This window comes from Pseudophryne corroboree, chromosome 4, assembly GCF_028390025.1.
Source record: "Pseudophryne corroboree isolate aPseCor3 chromosome 4, aPseCor3.hap2, whole genome shotgun sequence".
Classification (NCBI taxonomy): domain Eukaryota; kingdom Metazoa; phylum Chordata; class Amphibia; order Anura; family Myobatrachidae; genus Pseudophryne; species Pseudophryne corroboree.
Window position 1 is genome coordinate 873,062,268 of NC_086447.1, and position 21,726 is coordinate 873,083,993.

The 21,726-nt window shown below is 45.9% G+C and overlaps 1 protein-coding gene across 1 annotated transcript in view; it reads right to left on the reverse strand.

Annotated features, from left to right (window-relative positions):
- Positions 1-292: 292 nt before the first annotated feature.
- Positions 293-21,726, reverse strand: part of SLC35B2 (solute carrier family 35 member B2) — a 70,738-nt gene continuing 49,304 nt past the window's right edge. Inside the window, exons 3-4 of the mRNA XM_063918817.1 lie at positions 1,681-1,838; positions 293-1,550 (exon numbers count right to left, since the gene is read on the reverse strand). Coding sequence (XP_063774887.1) covers positions 612-1,550; positions 1,681-1,838 — 1,097 coding nt within the window. The 3' untranslated portion in view covers positions 293-611. The remainder of the gene's footprint in view (positions 1,551-1,680; positions 1,839-21,726) is intronic.

The window sequence follows — 21,726 nt, forward strand, 5'->3', positions numbered from 1 at the left end:
CACAAGTGTAATGCCCTATCACCCACCATAGAGGCACAAATGTAATGCCCTATCACCCACCATAGAGGCACAAGTGTAATGCCTTATCACCCACCATAGAGGCACAAGTGTAATGCCCTATCACCCACCATAGAGGCACAAGTGTCATCCTCACGCGTTGCATTGCTGCCTTCTCAGATTGTGGACAGTATAACAAGACGACGGTTCCATGGCGGCCACATAGGACAGATTATAATTTGCACTAAATAAAACACTTATTTGGGTATTTTGTAATCAAAGGGAAGAAACTGAATTAAGAAACAACATGTAAATGTACCGTTTAATAATGCAGTACATTCTGGTCCTCAATTTAAAATAAAATAAAAAGAATCACAAATATAATTTTGTTGGGACTCTCCGTGTCCTCCTTGAAGTCTGCATTTACCGTATGAGTAAAAGTCTGAACTGTACTAAATATGGTTGAGACAACTATTCCAGAATTCCAGCCAAGGTGCCGAGAACTCCACAGAGGGAACGTTTCTGTCCATCAGTCTGTGAGACGAGGCCCCATTTAATGGGTCAATAATACATAGTAGATGAAACATTACTTCACTAACGATTACGCTCTATATTTAGACTTTCTGCACAACCGGGATATCAGCCGCCTTTCTGACCTTCTTCTTCATCCTCCCACGTGCATAGACACGTAAAAATAAGGCGAGGAAAACCACTGCCACCCCCACTGCCCCAACAGGGGTGACAGGGTGGCCGTAGAGGAGACAAGAAAGGAGAATGGCCAACGCCTGCCTCAGAGTCATAATAATTGTAAAAATAGCTGCCCCGAATTTGTTAATGGTGTAAAATATGAAGAGTTGGCCAAAAGCTGAGCAAACCGACAATAGACCTGCATGGAAGGCAAAATCTGGATGCCGGGTCATGAACAGAAAAGACTGCTGCAAAGCCCCCTGCTCTAGTAAGGAGAAGACCGTGAAGAGGCAGGAGAAGAGGTTCACCCCAAACATCATCTGCACGGAGGACATCTTGTACTTAAAGAGAGAGTCCTGCCAGTTAGATGTGAAGCTGTCGAACACTATGTAGCCCATCAGGATGATAACGCCAGAAAAGGTGGTGACTCCGGAAGGTCGATAACTCTCCCCATTGGAGAGAAGGAACATGCTGACGCCAACTGAAATGAGAGCAGCCGTGAAATACTCCCAGTACTCGTAGCTCTTGTGCGAAACCAGCTTTCCCATCAGCATGACTGGGATGACCTTGGATGCTTTGGCCAGGACCTGAGTGGGGAAACTAATGAACTTGAGCGCCTCATATTGGCACCAGCTGCTAAGGATGTTGGAGAGCGAGGCAAATGAGTATTTGTACATGGGTGCCCCGTGGCGCGGCTGCTTGGTGAAGGCACAGTAGATCCCAGCCACTGTGAGAGCCAGGATACGGTTCATGAACACCAAGAATTGAGAGTCTCTGAACTTTTCTCCTGGAACTCCGGACTCTGTAGTAGTGTAGGTACGGGTCATTACCCGCTCTTGTAGCACACCCCATGTCAGGTAAGAGACCTGTGTTAAGACAATAAAAAAAGAAACTATGAGTTAATGATTCATTTGTCACCATATTTGCCAGCCACCTACCCCCGTTAAACCGTAATTAAGCTCCCCTATTTAACACGAACTCCTCTTGGTATCTTACCTGTAGTCCGGCTGCACAAAAGAGCAACTTGAAAATCTGCTGGGTGGTGGACGAGTCACCTTCTACTCGAGCTGCGGATGAAGGCTCATCCGGAACCACAGACTTTGATTCATGCCCAAAAACACATGATTTTACCAGAGGGAAACAGAGACCACGACCTACGACAGACATGTACAGAAAGTGAGCTGGATACCACCGAATACAGTTTGCTATGTAAAATACAAAGGTTCTGTAAGTCACAGAGTCTGAGCACTTGGCAATTTCCAAACATCTTTCTAAGAAGAGAGTAGCAGCCTGACCTGCCATAATAAGCAATAGGAGGTAGCAGAGTGCAGCTGCCGTTTAGGGATTATATTTACAGCTACATATAATTGTGGGGGGTGTGGTATTGAAAGTAGACAGTAACTAGGTCGGCAATGTCTAGGTCGACCACTATTGGTCGACAGTAACTAGGTCAACAGGGTCTTTAGGACGACATGTTCTAGGTCGACAGGTCAAAAGGTCGACATGAGTTTTTAATGTTATTTTGGTGTCGTTTTCTTCGTAGAGTGACCGGGAACCCCAATTAGTGCACAGCTTCGCTCGCCGTGCTTCGGGCATGGTGCCTTCGCTCCGCTACCGCTTTGCTCGGCACAGATTACCGTTCCAATTGTAGTCCACGTGGATCGTTAAGTATGAAAAGGTTCACAAAAAGAAAAAAATTGTGAAAAACTCATGTCGACCTTTTGACCTGTCGACCTAAAGACCCCGTCGACCTAGGCACCCTGTCGACCTAGTTACTGTCGACCAATAGTGGTCGACCTAGTTACGGTCGACTTTCAGTCCGGATCCCAATTGTGGGTTATTGAAATACTGATGAAGAAACTCAATTGTAGTAGTGTATGGGACTTCAGACCATACCATGTACAATCAGAGCCTTCTGTGTATTGGGTTCCCTCCAACTACATCCTATACAGACTAGGACCTCCTAATAATGTGAGGTTCTAACAAGTATATGGCCAAAAGTATGTGGACACCAGAACAGCACACCCATATGTGATATAAACATCTCAATGCAGAACCATGGGAGATGTGGTCTTCCCTTTTCTGCCATAGGGCTGCGGAGATTTGCATCCATACAGCCACAAGAGCATTAGTGAAGCTGGTGATGAGGCCTGGTTCTTAGTTGATGCTCCAGTCCATCCTTCAATTGGGTTGAGGTCTGGGCCCTGTACAGAACAGTCAAGTTCTTCCATACTAAACTCTGCTAATCACAATTTGATGAACCTCGTTGTGTATGGTGCCACTGACATGCTGACACAGGAAAGGGCCTTCTGCAGGCCAAACCATGAAAGGCAGGCCAGACCATGCCTTGAAAAAGAGAGGACAACTCTCGAAACGCGTCGGGAGGAGGTTCTGCATCAGACTTTGTTATCACTGGTCCCAGTTCTCCTGAAAAGAGGTACGTCTCAGCTATTATTACCACCATTTGGCTATTTTGATTATCCGGAGTAAATATTCCCCACCTTGGGGGGGCGTGCCTCTTTCCAGGAGACAGCTTACCATATATATTTTTTAGATACATTTTTAATGTGTTTTTGATATGTCAAAATCCAGCAAATCCATACATTTTTATGGTTAATAAACGCTTTTTATCATCACTACAATCTGGTTATCGACCAGCGAGGAAAAGAAACCTTGATGTGAATGGTTCAACAACGTGCAGCGTGAGCACGGGTACGCCCCTATGCTGAACAACTTTTACAGATAAAAAGATACCTTTATGGGCACATACATATATTGTCTAGTGTAAGTAAAGGTATGCTTACACATCTACTGTACATATTATGAAGAATATGTTTGGAGAAAAAGAAACCTTTATGTGATTACTGCACACATTATTTGTGTAAGTTTAGGTATGCTGAAAAGTGGTCACTAGTTTTAAATTAAATAAATACAACATGCATTTTCTTCCCTGACGTGATTGTGGATTAATCCACTGAAACCGTTTATTATTTCATTTCCTATACTCTTCCACTCTGGAGAAACAAGATTGAGGGACAAAGACCCATCCAGAGGCCACAGAACATACCAATAAGGATAAGTATTTGAATTTATCGACCTCTGAGAAACACACCTGGTGATTAATAGACAACCAACTGCGCCCCCATATATATAAGTGAATACCTTCTTCTTTCAGTCCAGACCATAAATCCACAAAGCTATACAGCTGACAGTAGGTATTTGAGCAGGAAGCGTTCTCCTGGCATCTGCCCAACCCAGATTTGTGCATCAGTCTGCCAGATGGTGAAACATACTTAGGGAAGGACATCGGAAGCTGCTGGTCAGCAACCACTGATGTTCCCGATCACACAAATACGATTTCCACTGAATTTATGATGGTTGCCAGCCATCGGATGCAAATTTTTGATGCCCTTCTGGTGGCTGATAGCCTTGTATGCAGCTGAGGACATCCGGGGATGGTGTCCACAGCTCAGCTAATGTGCTACGACTGCTTCTGTGCATACGCACGTAGTAACCATCGATGATTATACCGTCAAATGGTTTTTATGTGATGGCTAGTAAAATGGTGTCAAACACATAGGGCACTGTACATGAGAACATAGTATAGTGTAGATGAGACCATGGAGCATATGTAATAGGGTCAGAGTTTGCCGGAGGTGTAGGAAACCTGTTTTTTTTATAGCGGCAATCATTTACAAGGCATGGATTTGCCTTGTAAATTATTGCCCCTTTAAAAAAAAAATCTGAGATTGTCCACCATCCTTTACCTTCGGCAAACCCGGACCCTAGTACATATGCCCCTATATATGTATTTCACATACATAAGATAGAACATAAAACACATCTTTATAAGCGCCTTGACTCCTATTGCAGAAAGAGCGCTATATAAATACAATTAATATTAGTAGTAGTAGTATTACTATTATGAAACACACATAAAATAGACTACATGTTATAATATATGTATTACATACACAGAGGATATGATATATGAAATGATACTTGTTTCAAAATCACCTAATCAGTGAGGACGGCATATTTCTCTTTTTAAGGGCAACATTTTATACATGAGGCAGAGGCGCTTTAAGAGAGGAGGGGTCCCGTGTGCAGGCTCCAAATGGGCCCCCTGCTCTCCGGTGATGCACTGGGTGCAGAATACGTGCTGCTTTCCAGGGGACATCTCTATTGCGCATGTGCGGCGGCCATTTTCCGAGTGATATTTGCAGCTCTGCAGCCAGTGCCGGGCAGACCGAGCGGTGAGTATAATTAAATGGGCACAGGGTGTGCGGAGTGTGGCCCCCCTGTATAAATACATCACGTCTACAATTAAAATATGCCCTCCTCATTGATAAGGTGCAGGGTGCTAGAGTGAACACTAGACCTGCTCTGGCCTGGCGGGAAAGTAGAATGAAATACAGAACATTACACACGAGAGAGGTCTGGTTACCTTTCTTATTGAACCACCCTCGTGCATAGGATGGAGTACTCAGAATATACATGTGTAACATACATACTGGGTACAGTACATGAGAACATATATGTAACACTAACATTGGGTAGAGCACATGAACATGCGTGTATCAGACGCACGGGGTGGAATTCAAATGTTATCACGCTGGCAGCCACTAGATGCTCAAACGGAGCTATTCAATTGTAGCTCTGCTCAGGCGTGACGGGCGTTAGCATTTCAGCTCGCTACCCCCAGGGGTGGTGAGCTAAAATGTGCGAAAAGTGATCTGTTTGGGCACTTTTCATGATGGCGCACGGCACTTTGACACCCACACATATTACAGTCACACCTTGCAGCCGACAACAGATACCTTACATGGAAAATGACCTTTATTATATATTGTTAAGATAGTATGTTATTTAGTGTAACTGTAAAACACTTGTTAGGGAGGGGTCCTTAACGACCTGGTCAGCATATTATTTCCATACAGCCGAACGATCCTGTCCCTTATCTGGGTCATAAAGCTATATATTGTATAGTGTATATATCTATTTTAAGCCTTGAGTCTTTACTACTTTCTGCTCTATTGTCTGCCCCATCCAAACATATCCAGGCCCTATCTCTTCCTGAGATACCTCCCATTTCTCCCTACCCTAAACTGACTTATGCCCTTAGTGAAAAGGTCACTGCTGCTTATAGATCCTCCTAGGCCTCTCTGTGGCTCTCTCCCTTGGTCTGCTCTCTCCTGGTAACCATCCCGACGCTCCTGCATCTGCGCATCCTACCCAATATCATCCATCCTCCCAGTGTCACTACCCCAACTCTAGTCTCCCTCCTTGCTGATACCCACGCACTCTCCACAGTCCCCCACACGTCTGCTGCCTTGTTGTCTTCCCAACACTCAGCTACACATCACACATCCAGTCACCTCCATCTGCAAATCCACTCAACGTCCAGAACCCAATTCAAGCTACTATCACTCAACATAACTAACTCCTCCCACTTATACTGTACATCGCCAAGCCCCTGGCCTGAGTGATAACCACCTCTCACTCCCATGCTGCTCCCTACCCCTCCTGCACAGACTCTCCCCCACTATTCATTCTACAAAGCGACCCGTCACTCAAGGTAATATTGCCTGATGAACATTTTCTATCCGGAACAGTCCCATATCTACTCTGCGCACCAATAGCTCCTATTGTCTCATCACTGCTCTCTCCCTCTAGACTGTAAGCTCTTAGGAGCAGGGCACTCTCCACTCTCATGCTCCCACCTGCACCTCTTTCATCAGACCATATACAGTCAGGTTCATAAATATAGGGGTATCAACACAATTCTCATATTTTGGTCTCTATACACCACCACAATGGATTTGAAATGAAACAAACAAGATGTTCTATAACTGCAGACTTTCCGCTTTAATTTGAGGGTATTTATATCCAAATCAGGTGAACGGTGTAAGAATTACAACGGTTTCAATATGTGCCTCCCATTTTTTAAGGGACCAAAAGTAATGGGACAATTAACTCAAATGCTATTTCATTGCAGGAGTGGGCTATTCCCTCATTATTTCATCATCAGTTAAGCAGGTAAAAGGTCTGGAGTAGATTCCAGGTGTGACATCTGCATTTGGAATCTGTTGCTGTAGACTCTCAATATGAGATCCAGAGAGCTGCCACTATCCGTGAAGCAAGCCATCATTAGGCTGAAAAATCAAAGCAAACCCATCAGAGAGATAGCAAAAAATAAGATTTTAAACCTACCGGTAAATCTTTTTCTCCTAGTCCGTAGAGGATGCTGGGGACTCCGTAAGGACCATGGGGTATAGACGGGCTTCGCAGGAGACATGGGCACTATAAAGAACTTTAGATGGGTGTGCACTGGCTCCTCCCTCTATGCCCCTCCTCCAGACCTCAGTTAGAGAAACTGTGCCCAGAGGAGAGGGACAGTACGAGGAAAGGAGTTTTGTTAATCTAAGGGCAAGATTCGTGCCAGCCCACATCATTCACACCGTATAACCTGGTATATACACAACCAGTTAACAGTATGAACAAAACAGCATCAGCATCTTAACTGTAACATAACCCTTATGTAAGCAATAACTATACACAAGCCTTGCAGAAATATGTCCGCACTGGGACAGGCGCCCAATATCCTCTACGGACTAGGAGAAAAAGATTTACCGGTAAGTTTAAAATCTTATTTTCTCTTACGTCCTAGAGGATGCTGTGGACTCCGTAAGGACCATGGGGATTATACCAAAGTTCCAGACCGGGCGGGAGAGTGCGGATGACTCTGCAGCACCGATTGAACAAACATGAGGTCCTTCTCAGCCAAGGTATCAAACTTGTAGAATTTAGCAAAAGTGTTTGAACCCGACCAAGTCTCCGCTTGGCAAAGCTGTAATGCTGAGACGCCTCGGGCAGCCGCCCAAGAAGAGCCCACCTTCCTAGTGGAATGGGCTTTTACCGAATTTAGTAAAGGCAATCCAGCCGTAGAATGAGCCTGCTGAATCGTGTTACAGATCCAGCGAGCAATAGTCTGCTTAGAAGCAGGAGCGCCAACCTTGTTGGCTGTATACAGGACAAACAGTGCTTCTGTTTTCCTAACCCTGAGCCGTCCTGGCTACATATATTTTTAAGGCCCTGACTACATCAAGGGACTTGGAATTCTCCAAGTCCTTCGTAGCCACAGGTACCACAATAGGTTGGTTCATATGAAACGATGAAACCAGCTTAGGCAAAAATTGATGACGAGTCATCAATTCTGCTCTATCCACATGAAAAATCAGATAGGGGCTTTTGTGAGACAAAGCCGCCAATTCAGACACCCGCCTTGCAGATGCCAAGGCCAACAACATGACCACCTTCCAAGTGAGAAATTTTAATTAAACCGTTTGAAGAGGTTCAAACTAGTGAGATTTTAGGAACTGTAACACCACGTTAAGGTCCCATGGTGCCACTGGAGGCACAAAAGGAAACTATAGGCTGTATGTGCAGCACTCCCTTTACTTCTGGGAGAGAAGCCAATTCCTTCTGAAAGAAAATTGATAGGGCCAAAATCTGTACCTTAATGGAGCCTAATTTTAAGCCCATATCCACTCCTGTCTGTAGAAAGTGGAGAAAACGGCCCAAATGGAAAACTTCCGTAGGAGCATTCTTGGATTCGCACCAAGATACATACTTGCTCCAGATACGGTGATAATGTTTCGCCGTCACCTCCTTCCTAGCCTTCATCAGAGTATGGATGACTTCTTCCGGAATGCCTTTCCCAGCTAGGATGCGGTGTTCAACCGCCATGCTGTCAAACGTAACCGCGGTAAGTCTTGTTGCAACAGGTCCTGAGAGGAAGAGGCCACGGATCTTCTGTGAGCATTTCCTAAAGATCGGAATACCAGGCCCTTCAAGGCCAATCTGGAACAATGAGTATTGTCTGCACTCTTTTTCGTCTTATTATTCTCAATATCTTTGAGATGAGCAGAAGAGGAGGAAACACATAGACCAACTGAAACACCCACGGTGTCACCAGGGCGTTCACTGTTACTGCCTGAGGGTCCCTTGACCTGGCACAATACCTCCGAAGATTCTAGTTGAGACGTGACACCATCATTTCTATTTGAGGAAGCCCCCACTGACTTGTTATCTCTGCAAAAACTTCTTGATGAAGTCCCCACTCTCCTGGATGGAGATCGTGTCTGCTAAGGAAGTCTGCTTCCCAGTTGTCCACTCCCGGAATGAAGACTGCTACCAAAGCACTTATGTGATTTTCCGCCCAGCGCAGAATCCTGGTGGCTTCCGCCATTGCCACTCTGCTCCTTGTCCCGCCTTGGCGGTTTACAAGAGCCACGGCTGTGACGTCTGATTGAATCAGAACCGGTAGGTCGCGAAGAAGATTCTCCGCTTGACGTAGGCTGTTGTATATGGCCCTCAATTCCAGTACGTTGATGTGTAGACAAGCCTCCTGGCTTGACCATATCCCCTGAAAGTTTCTTCCTTGTGTGACTGCTACCCATCCTCGGAGGCTCGCGTCCACGGTTACCAGAACCCAGTCTTGAATGCCGAACCTGCGACCCTCTAGAAGGTGAGAACTCTGCAGCCACCACAGGAGAGACACCCTAGCCCTGGGGGACAGGCTTATTTTCTGATGAATTTGAAGATGGGACCCGGACCACTTGTCCAGAAGGTCCCACTGAAACGTTCTCGCATGAAACCTGCCGAAGGGGATGGCCTCGTAGGTCGCCAACATTTTTCCCAGTACTCGAGTGCATTGATGGACTGACACTCTTTTCGGCTTTAACAGGTCTCTGACCATGTTCTGGAGTTCCTGGGCTTTTTCCATCGGGAGAAAAACCCTCTTTTGTTCCGTGTCCGAGCACCATCATTTCCGCCATTACCTTGGTGAAAATCCTTGGGCCGTGGAAAGCCCAAATGGCAACGTCTGAAACTGGTAATGACAGTCCTGTACAACGAATCTCAGGTACGCCTGATGAGGAGGATATATGGGGACATGAAGGTATGCGTCCTTTATGTCCAGTGACACCATAAATCCCCCCACCACCCCCCCTCCAGGCTGGAGATGACTGCCCGGAGCGATTCCATCTTGAATTTGAACTTTTTCAAGTATAGGGTTAGAGATTTTACATTTAGAATGGGTCTGACCGAGCCATCCGGTTTCGGGACCACAAATAGGGTTGAATAGTACCCCTTCCCCTGTTGAACTCGGGGAACCTCGACAACCACTTGTTGTTGACACAGTTTTTGAATTGCAGCTAAAACTATCTCCCTTTCTGGGGGAGAAGCTGGTAGAGCCGATTTGAAAAATCGGCGAGGAGGCACGTCTTCGAATTCCAGCTTGTAACCCTGGGATACAATCTCCCTTGCCCAAGGATCCACGTCTGACTGAACCCAGATGTGGCTAAAGAGTCGCCCCCACCGGCGCAGACTCCCTCAGTGGAGCCCAAGCGTCATGCGGTGGATTTAGAAGAAGCCGGGGAGGACTTCTGCTCCTGGGAACTAGCCGTAGCAGGCAGTTTTTTCCCTCTTCCTTTACCTCTGGCGAGGAAGGAAGAGCCCCGACCTCTTCTGGACTTATGCGACCGAAAGGACTGCATCTGATATTGCGGATTTTTCTTTTGCTGTGGGGAAACATAATGTAAAAAAGTAGATTTGCCCGCGGTAGCTGTGGGAACCAGGTCCACGTGACCTTCCCCAAATAAATCCTCACCTTTGTAAGGTAAAACTTCCATATGCTTCATTGAGTCGGCATCACCCGTCCATTGGCGGGTCCACAGGGCTCGCCTAGCAGAAATCGCCATAGCGTTGGCCCTCGAACCTAGCAGACCAACGTCTCTCTGAGCGTCTCTCATATATAAGACTGCGTCTTTAATGTGACCTAAGGTCAATAAAATGGCATCCCTATCCAGGGTATCAATGTCAGCTGACAAGGTATCCGTCCAAGCCGCAACAGCGCTACAAACCCAAGCCGACGCTATTGCCGGTCTGAGCAAGGCTCCCGTATGTGCATAAATTGATTTTAAGGTAGTTTCCTGTCTGCGATCAGCAGGATCCTTGAGGGTTGCCGTGTCTGGCGACAGTAGCGCCACCTTTTTGGACAGGCGCGTTAATGCCTTGTCCACCCTGGGTGAGGATTCCCACCGTAACCTGTCCTGTGCGGGGAAAGGATACGCCATAAGGATTCTTTTGGGAATCTGCAGTTTCTTGTCTGGAGTTTCCCAAGCCTTTTCAAATAACGCGTTCAGCTCATTAGATGGGGGAAATGTTACCTCAGGTTTCTTTTCCTTAAACATGTGTACCCTCTTGTCAGGGACAGAGGGGTCATCTGTTGTATGTAAAACATCCTTTATTGCAATAATCATATAATGAATACTTTTGGCCACCCTTGGGTGTAACCTCGCATCATCGTAGTCGACACTGGAGTCAGAAACCGTGTCGGTATCAGTGTCTGCTACTTAGAACAGGGGCACGTTTTTGAGACCCTGAAGGGCCCTGAGACACAGCCAAAGCCATGGATTGACTCCCAGTTCTATCACTGGACTCTGCTTTGTCCAACCTCTGATGTAATAAAGACACATTTGCATTTAAAACATTCAGCATATCCAACCAATCAGGTGTCAGCGTTGCCGACGGAGACACCACAATCATCTGTTCCACCTCCTCCTTAGATGAGCCTTCCGCTTCAGACATGCCGACACCCCCACACTCTCAGTGAAATATCTATATGGAGACAGTTCCCCAATAAGGCCCTTTGGAGAGACAGAGAGAGAGTATGCAAGTAAAAAACCCAGCACCAACTGACACTGGAAACAAAATTCCCAGACAAACAGCGCTTTTATATAATTATATCAATATACACTCACTGCGCCAATAAAAAGTGCCCCCCCCCCCCGCCTCTTTTTTGCCCTCTGTCACCGTGTTCAGCAGGGGAGAGTCCGGGGAGCCAGCTTCTCTGCAGTGTGCTGTGGAGAAAATGGCGCTGGTTAGTGCTGGAGGATCAAGCTCCGCCCCCTCAGTGGTGGGCTTCAGTCCCGCCCAAATTTACTATACTGGCGGGGGATTATATATTATACTGCCTCCGCAGCCTCTATATATATATATATATATATATATATATATCTGCCAGTCCCTAGAGGTTTATTATTGCTGCCCAGGGCGACCCCCCTGCGCCCTGCACCCTTCAGTGCCCGCTGTGTGTGAATGTGTGTGGAAGCAATGGCGCGCAGCGTTACCTCAGAGAAGATCTGAAGTCTTCTGCCGCCTTTGAAGTCTTCTTTCTTCTTATACTCACCCGGATTCTATCTTCTGGCTCTGTGAGAAGGACGGCGGCGCGGCTCCGGGACGAACGGCGAGGGTGAGACCTGCGTTCCGACCCTCTGGAGCTAATGGTGTCCAGTAGCCTAAGAAGCAGAGCCTATCATTTAAGTATGTCTGCTTCTCTCTCCTCAGTCCCATGATGCAGGGAGCCTGTTGCCTGCAGTGCTCCCTGAAAATTAAAAACCTAACAAAATTATTTTTCAGAGAAACTCAGGAGAGCTCCCCTGTAGTGCACCCAGTCTCCTCTGGGCACAGGATCTAACAGAGGTCTGGAGGAGGGGCATAGAGGGAGGAGCCAGTGGACACCCATCTAAAGTTCTTCATAGTGCCCATGTCTCCTGCGGAGCCCGTCTATACCCCATGGTCCTTACGGAGTCCCCAGCATCCTCTAGGATGTAAGAGAAACACTAAGTATGGCAAAATCAACTGTTTGTAACATTCTTAAAAAGAAAGAACGCACCGGAGAGCTCAGCCACACCAAAAGACCCGGAAGACCACGGAAAACAACTGTGGTGGATGACAGAAGAATTATTTCCCTGGTGAAGAAAAACCCCTTCACAGCAGTTGCCCAGATCAAGAATACTCTCCAGGAAGCAGGTGTATGTGTGTCAAAGTCAACAATCAAGAGAAGACTTCACAAGAGTGAATATAGAGGGTTCACCACCAGATGTAAACCATTGGTGACCCACAAAAACAGGAAGACCAGATTACAGTTTGCCAAACAACATCTAAAAAAGCCTTTACAGTTCTGGAACAACATCCTTTGGACAGATGAGACAAAGATCAACTTGTACCAGAGTGATGGGAAGAGAAGCGTATGGAGAAGGAAAGGAACTGCTCATGATCCAAAACATACCACCTCATCAGTGGAGCATGGTGGTGGTAGTGTCATGGCGTGGGCATGTATGGCTGCCAATGGAACTGGTTCCCTTGTATTTATTGATAATGTGACTGTTGACAAAAGCAGCAGAATGAATTCTGATGTGTTACGGACAATATTATCTGCTCATGTTCAGTCAAATGCTTCAGAACTCATTGGACGGCGCTTCACAGGGCAGATGGACAATGACCCGAAGCATACTGCGAAAGCAACTAAAGAGTTTTTTAAGGCAAATAAGTGGAATGTTATGCAATGGCCAAGTCAATCACCTGACCTGAATCCGATTGAGCATGCATTTCACTTGATGAAGACAAAACTGAAGGGAAAATGCCCCAAGAACAAGCAGGAACTGAAGACACTTGCAGTAGAGGCCTGGCAGAGCATCACCAGGGATGAAACCTAGTGTCTGGTGATGTCTATGTGTTCCAGACTTCAGGCTGTAATTGACTGCAAAGGATTTGCAACAAAGTATTAAAAAGTGAAAGTTTGATTTAGGATTGTTTAGTTTGTCCCATTACTTTTAGTCTCTTAAAAAGTGGGAGGCACATATAGAAACCGTTGTAATTCCTACACTGTTCACCTGATTTGGATGTAAATACCCTCAAATTAAAGCGTAAAGTCTGCAGTTAAAGCAAGTCTTGTTTGTTTCATTTCAAAGCCATTGTGGTGGTGTATAGAGCCCAATATATGAGAATTGTGTCGCTGTCCCATTATTTATGGATCTGACTGTATGTCTGAAGTTTTCACAATTGATTTGAGACATTGGGGGTCATTCCGAGTTGTTCGCTCGCTAGCAGATTTTAGTAGCATTGCACAAGCTAGGCCGCCGCCCTCTGGGAGTGTATCTTAGCTTAGCAGAATTGCGAACAGAAAATTCTTAGCAGTTTCTGAGTAGCTCGAGACTTACTCTTACACTGCGATCAGCTCAGCCCATTTCGTTCCTGGTTCGACGTAACAAACACGCCCTGCATTCAGCCAGCCACACCCCCGTTTCTCCAGGCACTCCCGCGTTTTATCCTGGCACGCCTGCGTTTTTCCGCACACTCCCAGAAAACGGGCAGTTTCCGTCCAGAAGCACCCACTTCCTGTCAATCACACTCCGATCACTTCAACAATGGAAATTATTCGGTCGGACGTGAGTAAATCTACTAAGTTTTGAGCTAAAATACTTAGCGCATGCGCAATGCGTACCATGCGCATACGCATTTTCGCCTTAATCGCTCCGTTGCGAAAATCGGCAACGAGCTAATAACTCGGAATGACCCCCATTGTGCACATTTTCTGTGTGTAGTGTACATGCCAAGATACACAGGAGAAAAAATGGGGTTGTACAGTTATGGTGCACACTAATAATATTAAAATGTAACTTTTATTATTCATATTAAGAGGCTATTTAGTGGCTAATACAGTAGCAAAATATATATTAAAAACAATTGACAGAATCAGAAATATGTGCTCTAAGATAGAAAATGTGAACCAAAATTAAAAAAAGAAAAAAGGGCTGTTTTCCGTTGGTTTCAAATGATAGATATTTTTATCTGTAATTATTTCTTTTTTTCCCATTGTGTGTATCTATATCTATATGCCCTTCAGCAATAAAAGTAAATGTGCCACCTGGGCTCACTGAATAAAAATTCTGGTAACTGGAGTGGATGTATTCATTGATTCGTGCTATTGACTTGATGGTTGCAACAGTGTATTCAAATGTGTTATCTTGAATATCCCTTTGATACAGTGCATGATATTGGCAGTTCAAGTCACAATAAAGATACAATGTTGCATATCACACACTGTTCATCGTCTAGTAAGGATAGCTATAAGAGAGTCAGGTGGTTCTTCCTTCTGCATATACTCATGTATTTATTTTTTAGCTAATAAAGCAAAAGATTGTTTACTTAAGCAAACCCCTCTTTTTCTAAAATTATATTGGCATAACATGCAAATCTTAATGGATGCACACACAGATCTTAATGTATTTCACTTAGTGATGTTAACACTAGGTGCACTACAGTGCATCCGGAAAGTATTCACAGCACTTCACTTTTTCCACAATGTATTATGCTACAGCCTTATTCCAAAATGGAATAAATTAAATTTCTCTCTCAAAATTCTACACACAATGCTTCATAATGACAATGTGATAAAAGTTTTTTTTAGATTTTTGCTAATTTATTAAAAATAAATAAATAAATCACATGTACATAAGTATTCACAGCCTTTGCTATGAAGCTCAAAATTTAGCTCAGGTGCATCCTGTTTCCACTGATCATCCTTCAGATATTCCTATAGCTCAATTGGAGTCCACCTGTGGTCAATTCAGTTGATTGGACATGATTTGGAAAGGCACACACCTGTCTATATAAGGTTCCACACTTGACAGTGCATGTCTGAGCACAAACTAAGCATGAAGTAAAAGGAATTGTCTGTAGAACTCCGAGACAGGATTGTCTTGAGGCACATAATCTGGGGAAGGGCACAGAACAATATCTGCTGCTTTGAAGGTCACAATGAGCACAGTGGCCTCCATCAATTGTAAATGGAAGAAGTTCAGAGCCACCAGAACTCTTCCTAGAGCTGGCCGGCCGTCTAAACTGAGCGATCGGGGGAGAAGGGCCCTAGTCAGGGAGGTGACTAAGAACCCGATGGTCACTCTGTCCGAGCTACAGCATTCCTCTGTGGAGAGAGGAGAACCTTCCAGAAGGACAACAATCTCTGCAGCAATCCACCAATCAGGCCTGTATGGTAGAGTGGCCAGACAGAAACCACTCCTTAGTAAAAAAGCACATGGCAGCCCGCCTGGAGTTTGCCAAAATGCACCTGAACAAAATTCTCTGGTCTGATGAGACAAAGATTGAACTCTTTGGCATGACTGCCAGGCGTCATGTTTGGAGGAAACCAGGCACCGCTCATCACCAGGCCAATACCATCCCTACAGTGAAGCATGATGATGGCAGCACCATGCTGTGGGTATGTTTTTCAGTGGCAGGAACTGGGAGACTAGTCAGGATAGAAGGAAAGATGAATGCAGCAATGTACAGAGACATCCTGGATGAAAACCTGCTCCAGAGTGCTCTTGACCTCAGACTGGGGCGACGGTTCATCTTTCATCAGGACAACGACCCTAAGCACATAGCCAAGATATCAAAGTAGTGGCTTCAGGACAACTCTGTGAATGTCCTTGAGTGGCCCAGCCAGAGCTCAGACTTGAATCTGATTGAACATCTCTGGAGACCTGAAAATGGCTGTGCACCGACGCTTCCCAATCAACCTGATGGAGCTTGAGAGGTGCTGCAAAGAGGAATGAGCAAAACTGCCCAAAGATAGGTGTACCAAGCATGTGGCATCATATTCAAAAAGACTAGAGGCTGTAATTTCTGCCAAAGGTGCATCAACAAAGTATTGAGAAAAGGCTGTGAATACTTATGTACATGTGATTTCTTTTTTTTTTCTTTTTCAAATCTCTATTTTTATAAGTGGAGAGTAGAAATGTACAAACACAAGTGAAGTCAACAGAAAGCGCTGGCAAATGACAATTCGCTATACCATGACACAAAACAATAAAGCACATTTCAAAAATAACAAACGTTGTCAAATCCACTTATTTTTTTTGTAAGGTGGGGGGGGGGGTGCAGAATAGCAGAACGAATCTACATTATGGCATCAACTATATAAGGAAACTAGAAGGGGAAATGGGAATGGACGGGGTGGGGAGAGGAGGGAGGAAGGGACCAATACTGCTGCATACCATGCTGCTGGGAGTAGAACGGAGTAAATGGGATAAGGAGAGCACTACACACACAACAATAGTAAAGAATGAGAAACAAATTAGAATCGGAATTTATAAGGAACCCGGAAGTTGTCTGTGGACATATAAGTACCAAGGGCCCCAAGTGTCCTGAAATTTGGCTACGGAGTTCTGAAGTAGGGCAATGAGGTATTCCATCAATGCTATAAACCAAATTTTGTTCAACACATTTTGCATAGATGGGGTGGCGGGCTGTTTCCATTGCCTCGCTATTAATAACCTGGCAGCGATAAGGATATGAGTGCACAGTCTACTCGAGGGCCTAGGGATCCCTTCCAACGGTTTACACAACAAGGCATGTAAGGGGCTAATGGGGGTGGAAACCTAGAGAATGTGCCTGACGAGGGTGAGGGTGTTATTCCAATAAGAACTAATCAAAGGACAATCCCACCACATATGCAAGAAAGAGCCTGTGGCTCCACACTGTCTCCAGCAGAGATCTAAACGCGTTGGAAAGATACAATGTAATCTTTTGGGGATCATATACCACCTCAAGTAAACTTCGAAGGCATTTTCCCCAAGATTCGTGTTTATGGAAGCCTTGGCAATCGAGCACTGCACCTAATCTCTGACCACTCCTCCTACTCTAAGGTCACTACCAAGTCTTGTTCCCAGGCCAGTTCAAATAGTTCCTTGGGAGATGAGGAGCCGGTCAGAAGAGAGTAGGAAACAGAAATGACGCTTCTGCACCCTGGGTTTAATTTTTTTATTTTTAATACATTTGCTAAAATCTCAAATAAACTTTTTCACGTTGTAATTATGGGGTATTGTGTGTAGAATTTTGAAGGAAAAAAATAGGATTTGACCAAGTAGCCGCTCTGCAAAATTGTAAAGCCGAGACTCCCTGGGCAGCCGCCCAGGAAGAACCCACCTTACGAGTAGAGTGGGCCTTAACAGATTTTGGGCACGACAATCCCGCCGTAGAATATGCGTGCTGAATAGTGAAGCTGATCCAGCGAGAAATTGACTGCTTAGAAGCAGGACACCCAAGTTTCTTGGGATCATACAGGACAAACAGAAAGTCCGATTTTCTGTGACGAGCAGTCCTCTTCACATAGATCTTCAAAGCCCTCGCAACATTCAAGGACTTTGATGTAATTGAGGAGTAAGTAGCAACTGGCACCACAATAGATTGGTTGATATGAAAAGCCAACACAACCTTTGAAAGGAACTGCTGACGTGTCCTGAGCACAGCTTTATCTTCAAGGAAGATTAAGTAGGGGCTTTTACAGGACAAAGCCCACCAATTCCGACACACGTCGAGCAGAAGATAAGGCCAACAAAGTGACAGCCTTCCACGTGAGAAACTTGACCGTAGCCTTCTGTAAAGGCTCAAACCAATCCGATTGCAGGAGATGCAAGTTCACGTTAAGATCCCAGGGTGCCGTCGGCACCACAAAGGGAGGCTGTATGTGCAGAACCCCTTTCAAGAAAGTCTGAGCCTCAGGGAGGGCAGCCAATTGTTTCTGGAAGAAAATGGATAAAGCCTAAATCTGGACCTTTATGGATCCCAAACGCAGGCCCATACCCACACCTGCTTGCAGGAAGAGGAGAAACCGTCCAAGTTGAAACTCCACCGTAGGAAACCTCTTGGATTCACACAAGGACACATTTTTTACAAATGCGATGGTAATGATGTTTAGACGTTACTCCTTTCCTAGCCTGTATCAGGGTAGGAATAACCTTGCTCGGAATACCCTTCCGGGCTAAGATCTGGCGCTCAACCTCCATGCCATCAAACATAGCCGCGGTAAGTCTTGATAAACGAACGGCCCCTGTTGCAGAAGGTCCTCTCAAAAAGGAAGAGGCCTCGGATCTTCCAGCAGTAAGGCCAAAAGATCCGCGTACCAAGCTCTCCTTGGCCAGTCCGGAGCAATGAGAATTGCCTGAACCATTGTCCTCTTTATGGGTCTGAGAACTCTTGGAATGAGTGGAAGTGGGGAGGGGGGAACACATACACTGACTTGAACACCAACGGTGTAACCAGAGCATCCACCGCCACTGCTTGTGGGTCTCTCCACCTGGAACAGTACCTCCGAAGTTTCTTGTTGAGTCGAGAGGCCATCATATCTATTTGAGGCACGCCCCAACGACTGGTTACCTCTGTGAACATCTCCGGATGGAGGCCCCATTCTCCCGGATGGAGATCGTGCCTGCTGAGGAAGTCCGCTTCCCAATTGTCCACTCCTGGAAGGAAGATTGCCGACAGCGCCACTGCGTTCTTTTCTGCCCAGGGGGGGACTCTTGTTACCTCTGACATAGCAGCTCTGCTCTTTATTCTCCGCTGTCGGTTTATGTAGGCCACCGTTGTTACATTGCCCGACTGCACCTGAATGGCCTGATCTTGCAGAAGATGTGCCGCTTGGTGAAGACCGTTGTACACGGCTTAGTTCCAGAATGTTTATTGGAAGAATGGATTCCAGACTTGACCACCTTCCTTGGAAGGTTTCCCCTTGAGTGACTGCGCCCCAACCCCTGAGACTTGCATCCATGGTTAGAAGGATCCAGTTCTGAACCCCGAACCTGCAGCCCTCCAGAAGGTGAGGCATTTGCAGCTACCAGAGGAGTGAAATCCTTGCTTTCGGCGACAGACGTATCCTCTGGTGCATGTGTAGATGAGATCCCGACCACTTGTCTAGGAGATCCAGTTGGAAGGCTCGAGCATGAAATCTTCCGTACTGTAGAGCCTCGTAGGAGGCAACAATCTTCCCCAGAATGCACTGATGAACAGATACCCAAACAGGCTTCAAGATATCCTGGACCATTGATTGTATCACCAGCGCTTTCTCCACTGGTAGAAACACCCTCTGCACTTCCGTGTCGAGGATCATCCCCAGGAAAGACAATCTCCTTGTCGGCTCCAAATGTGACTTTGGAAGGTTCAGGATCCAACCATGTTCCCCGAGCAGACGAGTCGTGAGAGCAATGGACTGCAACAACTTCACCCTGGACGATGCCTTTATCAGCAGATCGTCCAGATATGGAGTTATGTTCACTCCCTGTCTGCGGAGGAGAACCATCATCTCTGCCAGCACCTTGGTGAACACCCTCGGTGCCGCGGAGAGACCGAATTTCATTGCCTGGAACTGATAGTGACTGTCTAACAGTGCAAATCTGAGATAAGCCTGATGCGGCGGCCAAATCGGAATGTGGAGGTTTGCATCGTTGCTATCTAGGGATACCAGAAACTCTCCCTCCACCAGACCTGAGAACACCGCTCTCAGAGACTCCATTTTGAACTTGAACTCCTGCAGATAAGGGTTTAACGATTTAAAAGTTCAAAATCGGTATGACCGAACCATCCGGTTTCGGTACCACAAAAAGGTTTGAATAGTAACCCATGTGTTGCATATGAGGTGGAACTGGAACAATAACCTCTGACTTTTCCAATTTTTGGATGGCTTCCTTTAGGATAGCCCTTTCTGTCAGTAAAGCTGGCAAGCCTGATTTGAAGAATCGGTGAGGCGAGAGTTCTTGAAACTCCAGTCTGTACCCCTGGGACACAATATCCCGTATACAGAGATCCAGGCCGGACGACACCCAGACATGGCTGAAACGTCTGAGTCTCGCACCCACCAGCCCATTCTCCAGACTGTGCGGTCCACTGTCATGCTAAGGATTTTGAGGAACCAGTAGCAGACTTCTGGTCCTGGAAACCTGCAGGTGTGGGCTTTTGCCCAACCACCTCTAAAGAAGGTGGTAGGAGGTTTGAACTTTTTAATCTTTGCGGTCCGAAAAGGACTGCGATGTTGATGAAGAAAAGGGTTTCTTCATAGAAGGAGTAGCTGAGGGAAGAAAGGATGACTTACCCGCGGTTGCTGTGGAAATCCACGCATCCAATGCTTCCCCAAATAGAGCCTGACCTGTGAAGGATAGGTTCTCCACACTTCTCCTGGATTCCGCATCTGCAGACCATTGTTGTAGCCAGAGTCCCCTGCGAGCTGAGACAGCCATGGAAGATATCCTTGCATTCAGCGTACCCAGGTCCTTCATGGACTCCACCATGAAACCCGCAGAATCCTGTATGTTACGTAAAAACAGTTCAATGTCACTTCTATCCATTGTATCTAAGACCTCTAGTAACGTGCCTAACCACTTTACTATAGCTTTAGAAATCCATGCACAGGCAATCGTGGGCATTAACGCCACTCCTGAAGCAGTGTATATGGATTTGAGCGTAGTGTAAATTTTTCGATCAGCCGGTTCTTTTAACGCGGTAGATCCCGGGACAGGTAAAACCATCTTTTTAGACAGTCTGGAGACAGACACGTCAACTATGGGTGGGTATTCTAAATTTTTTCTATCCTCCTCAGGGAAGGGAAAAGCAACCAGAACCCTTTTTGGGATCTGGAAGTTTTTCTCTGAGTTTTCCCTGGATTATTCAAATAGAGCGTTTAATTATTTAGGCGCAGGGAAGGTTAGCGAGGCTTTCTTATTCTCAGTAATGTGTAACACATCTCTAATGGCCTCAATCATGAGCTGCACCCCCTTTGCAAGGGATGTCGCCCCCCTCAGCACATCCCCATCACCGTTTGCCATGTCAGAGTTGGTATCCGTGCCGGCTTGCATAATCTGGGAAAGTGCACGTTTCTTTGGGTATATGCTAGGCGATTTAGAAGGAATAGGAACAGAACCTGACCAGCCATAGAATTCTTTAAAACCTGAGTTTCAGTCTCAGTATGAGCCACCCTAGTAGAAATCTGAGAGATCATACCCTTAATTGAAGTCAGCCAATCTGGCTCAGATATGGAAACCTGAGACAAGACATTACATTCCTGGGTACCTGGAATCGATTCCACTGGAGAAGAAAATTCCTCTGCAGCATTAGACACACAGTCCCTGGACATGGCTATGTGCGTGAACACACACACACACACACACACACACACACACACACACACACACACACACACACACACAGGAAAATGTCAAACACAGTTCCCCCTCCCCCCAAGTACCTTCAGAGAAACACAAAGCTTAGAGCCAGCACACACACAGCGCTTCAACAGGTAGATATAAACCAAATACTTGGCGCTGACTGTGTACCCTTAAAAGACTACACAGTAATTTACAGCCC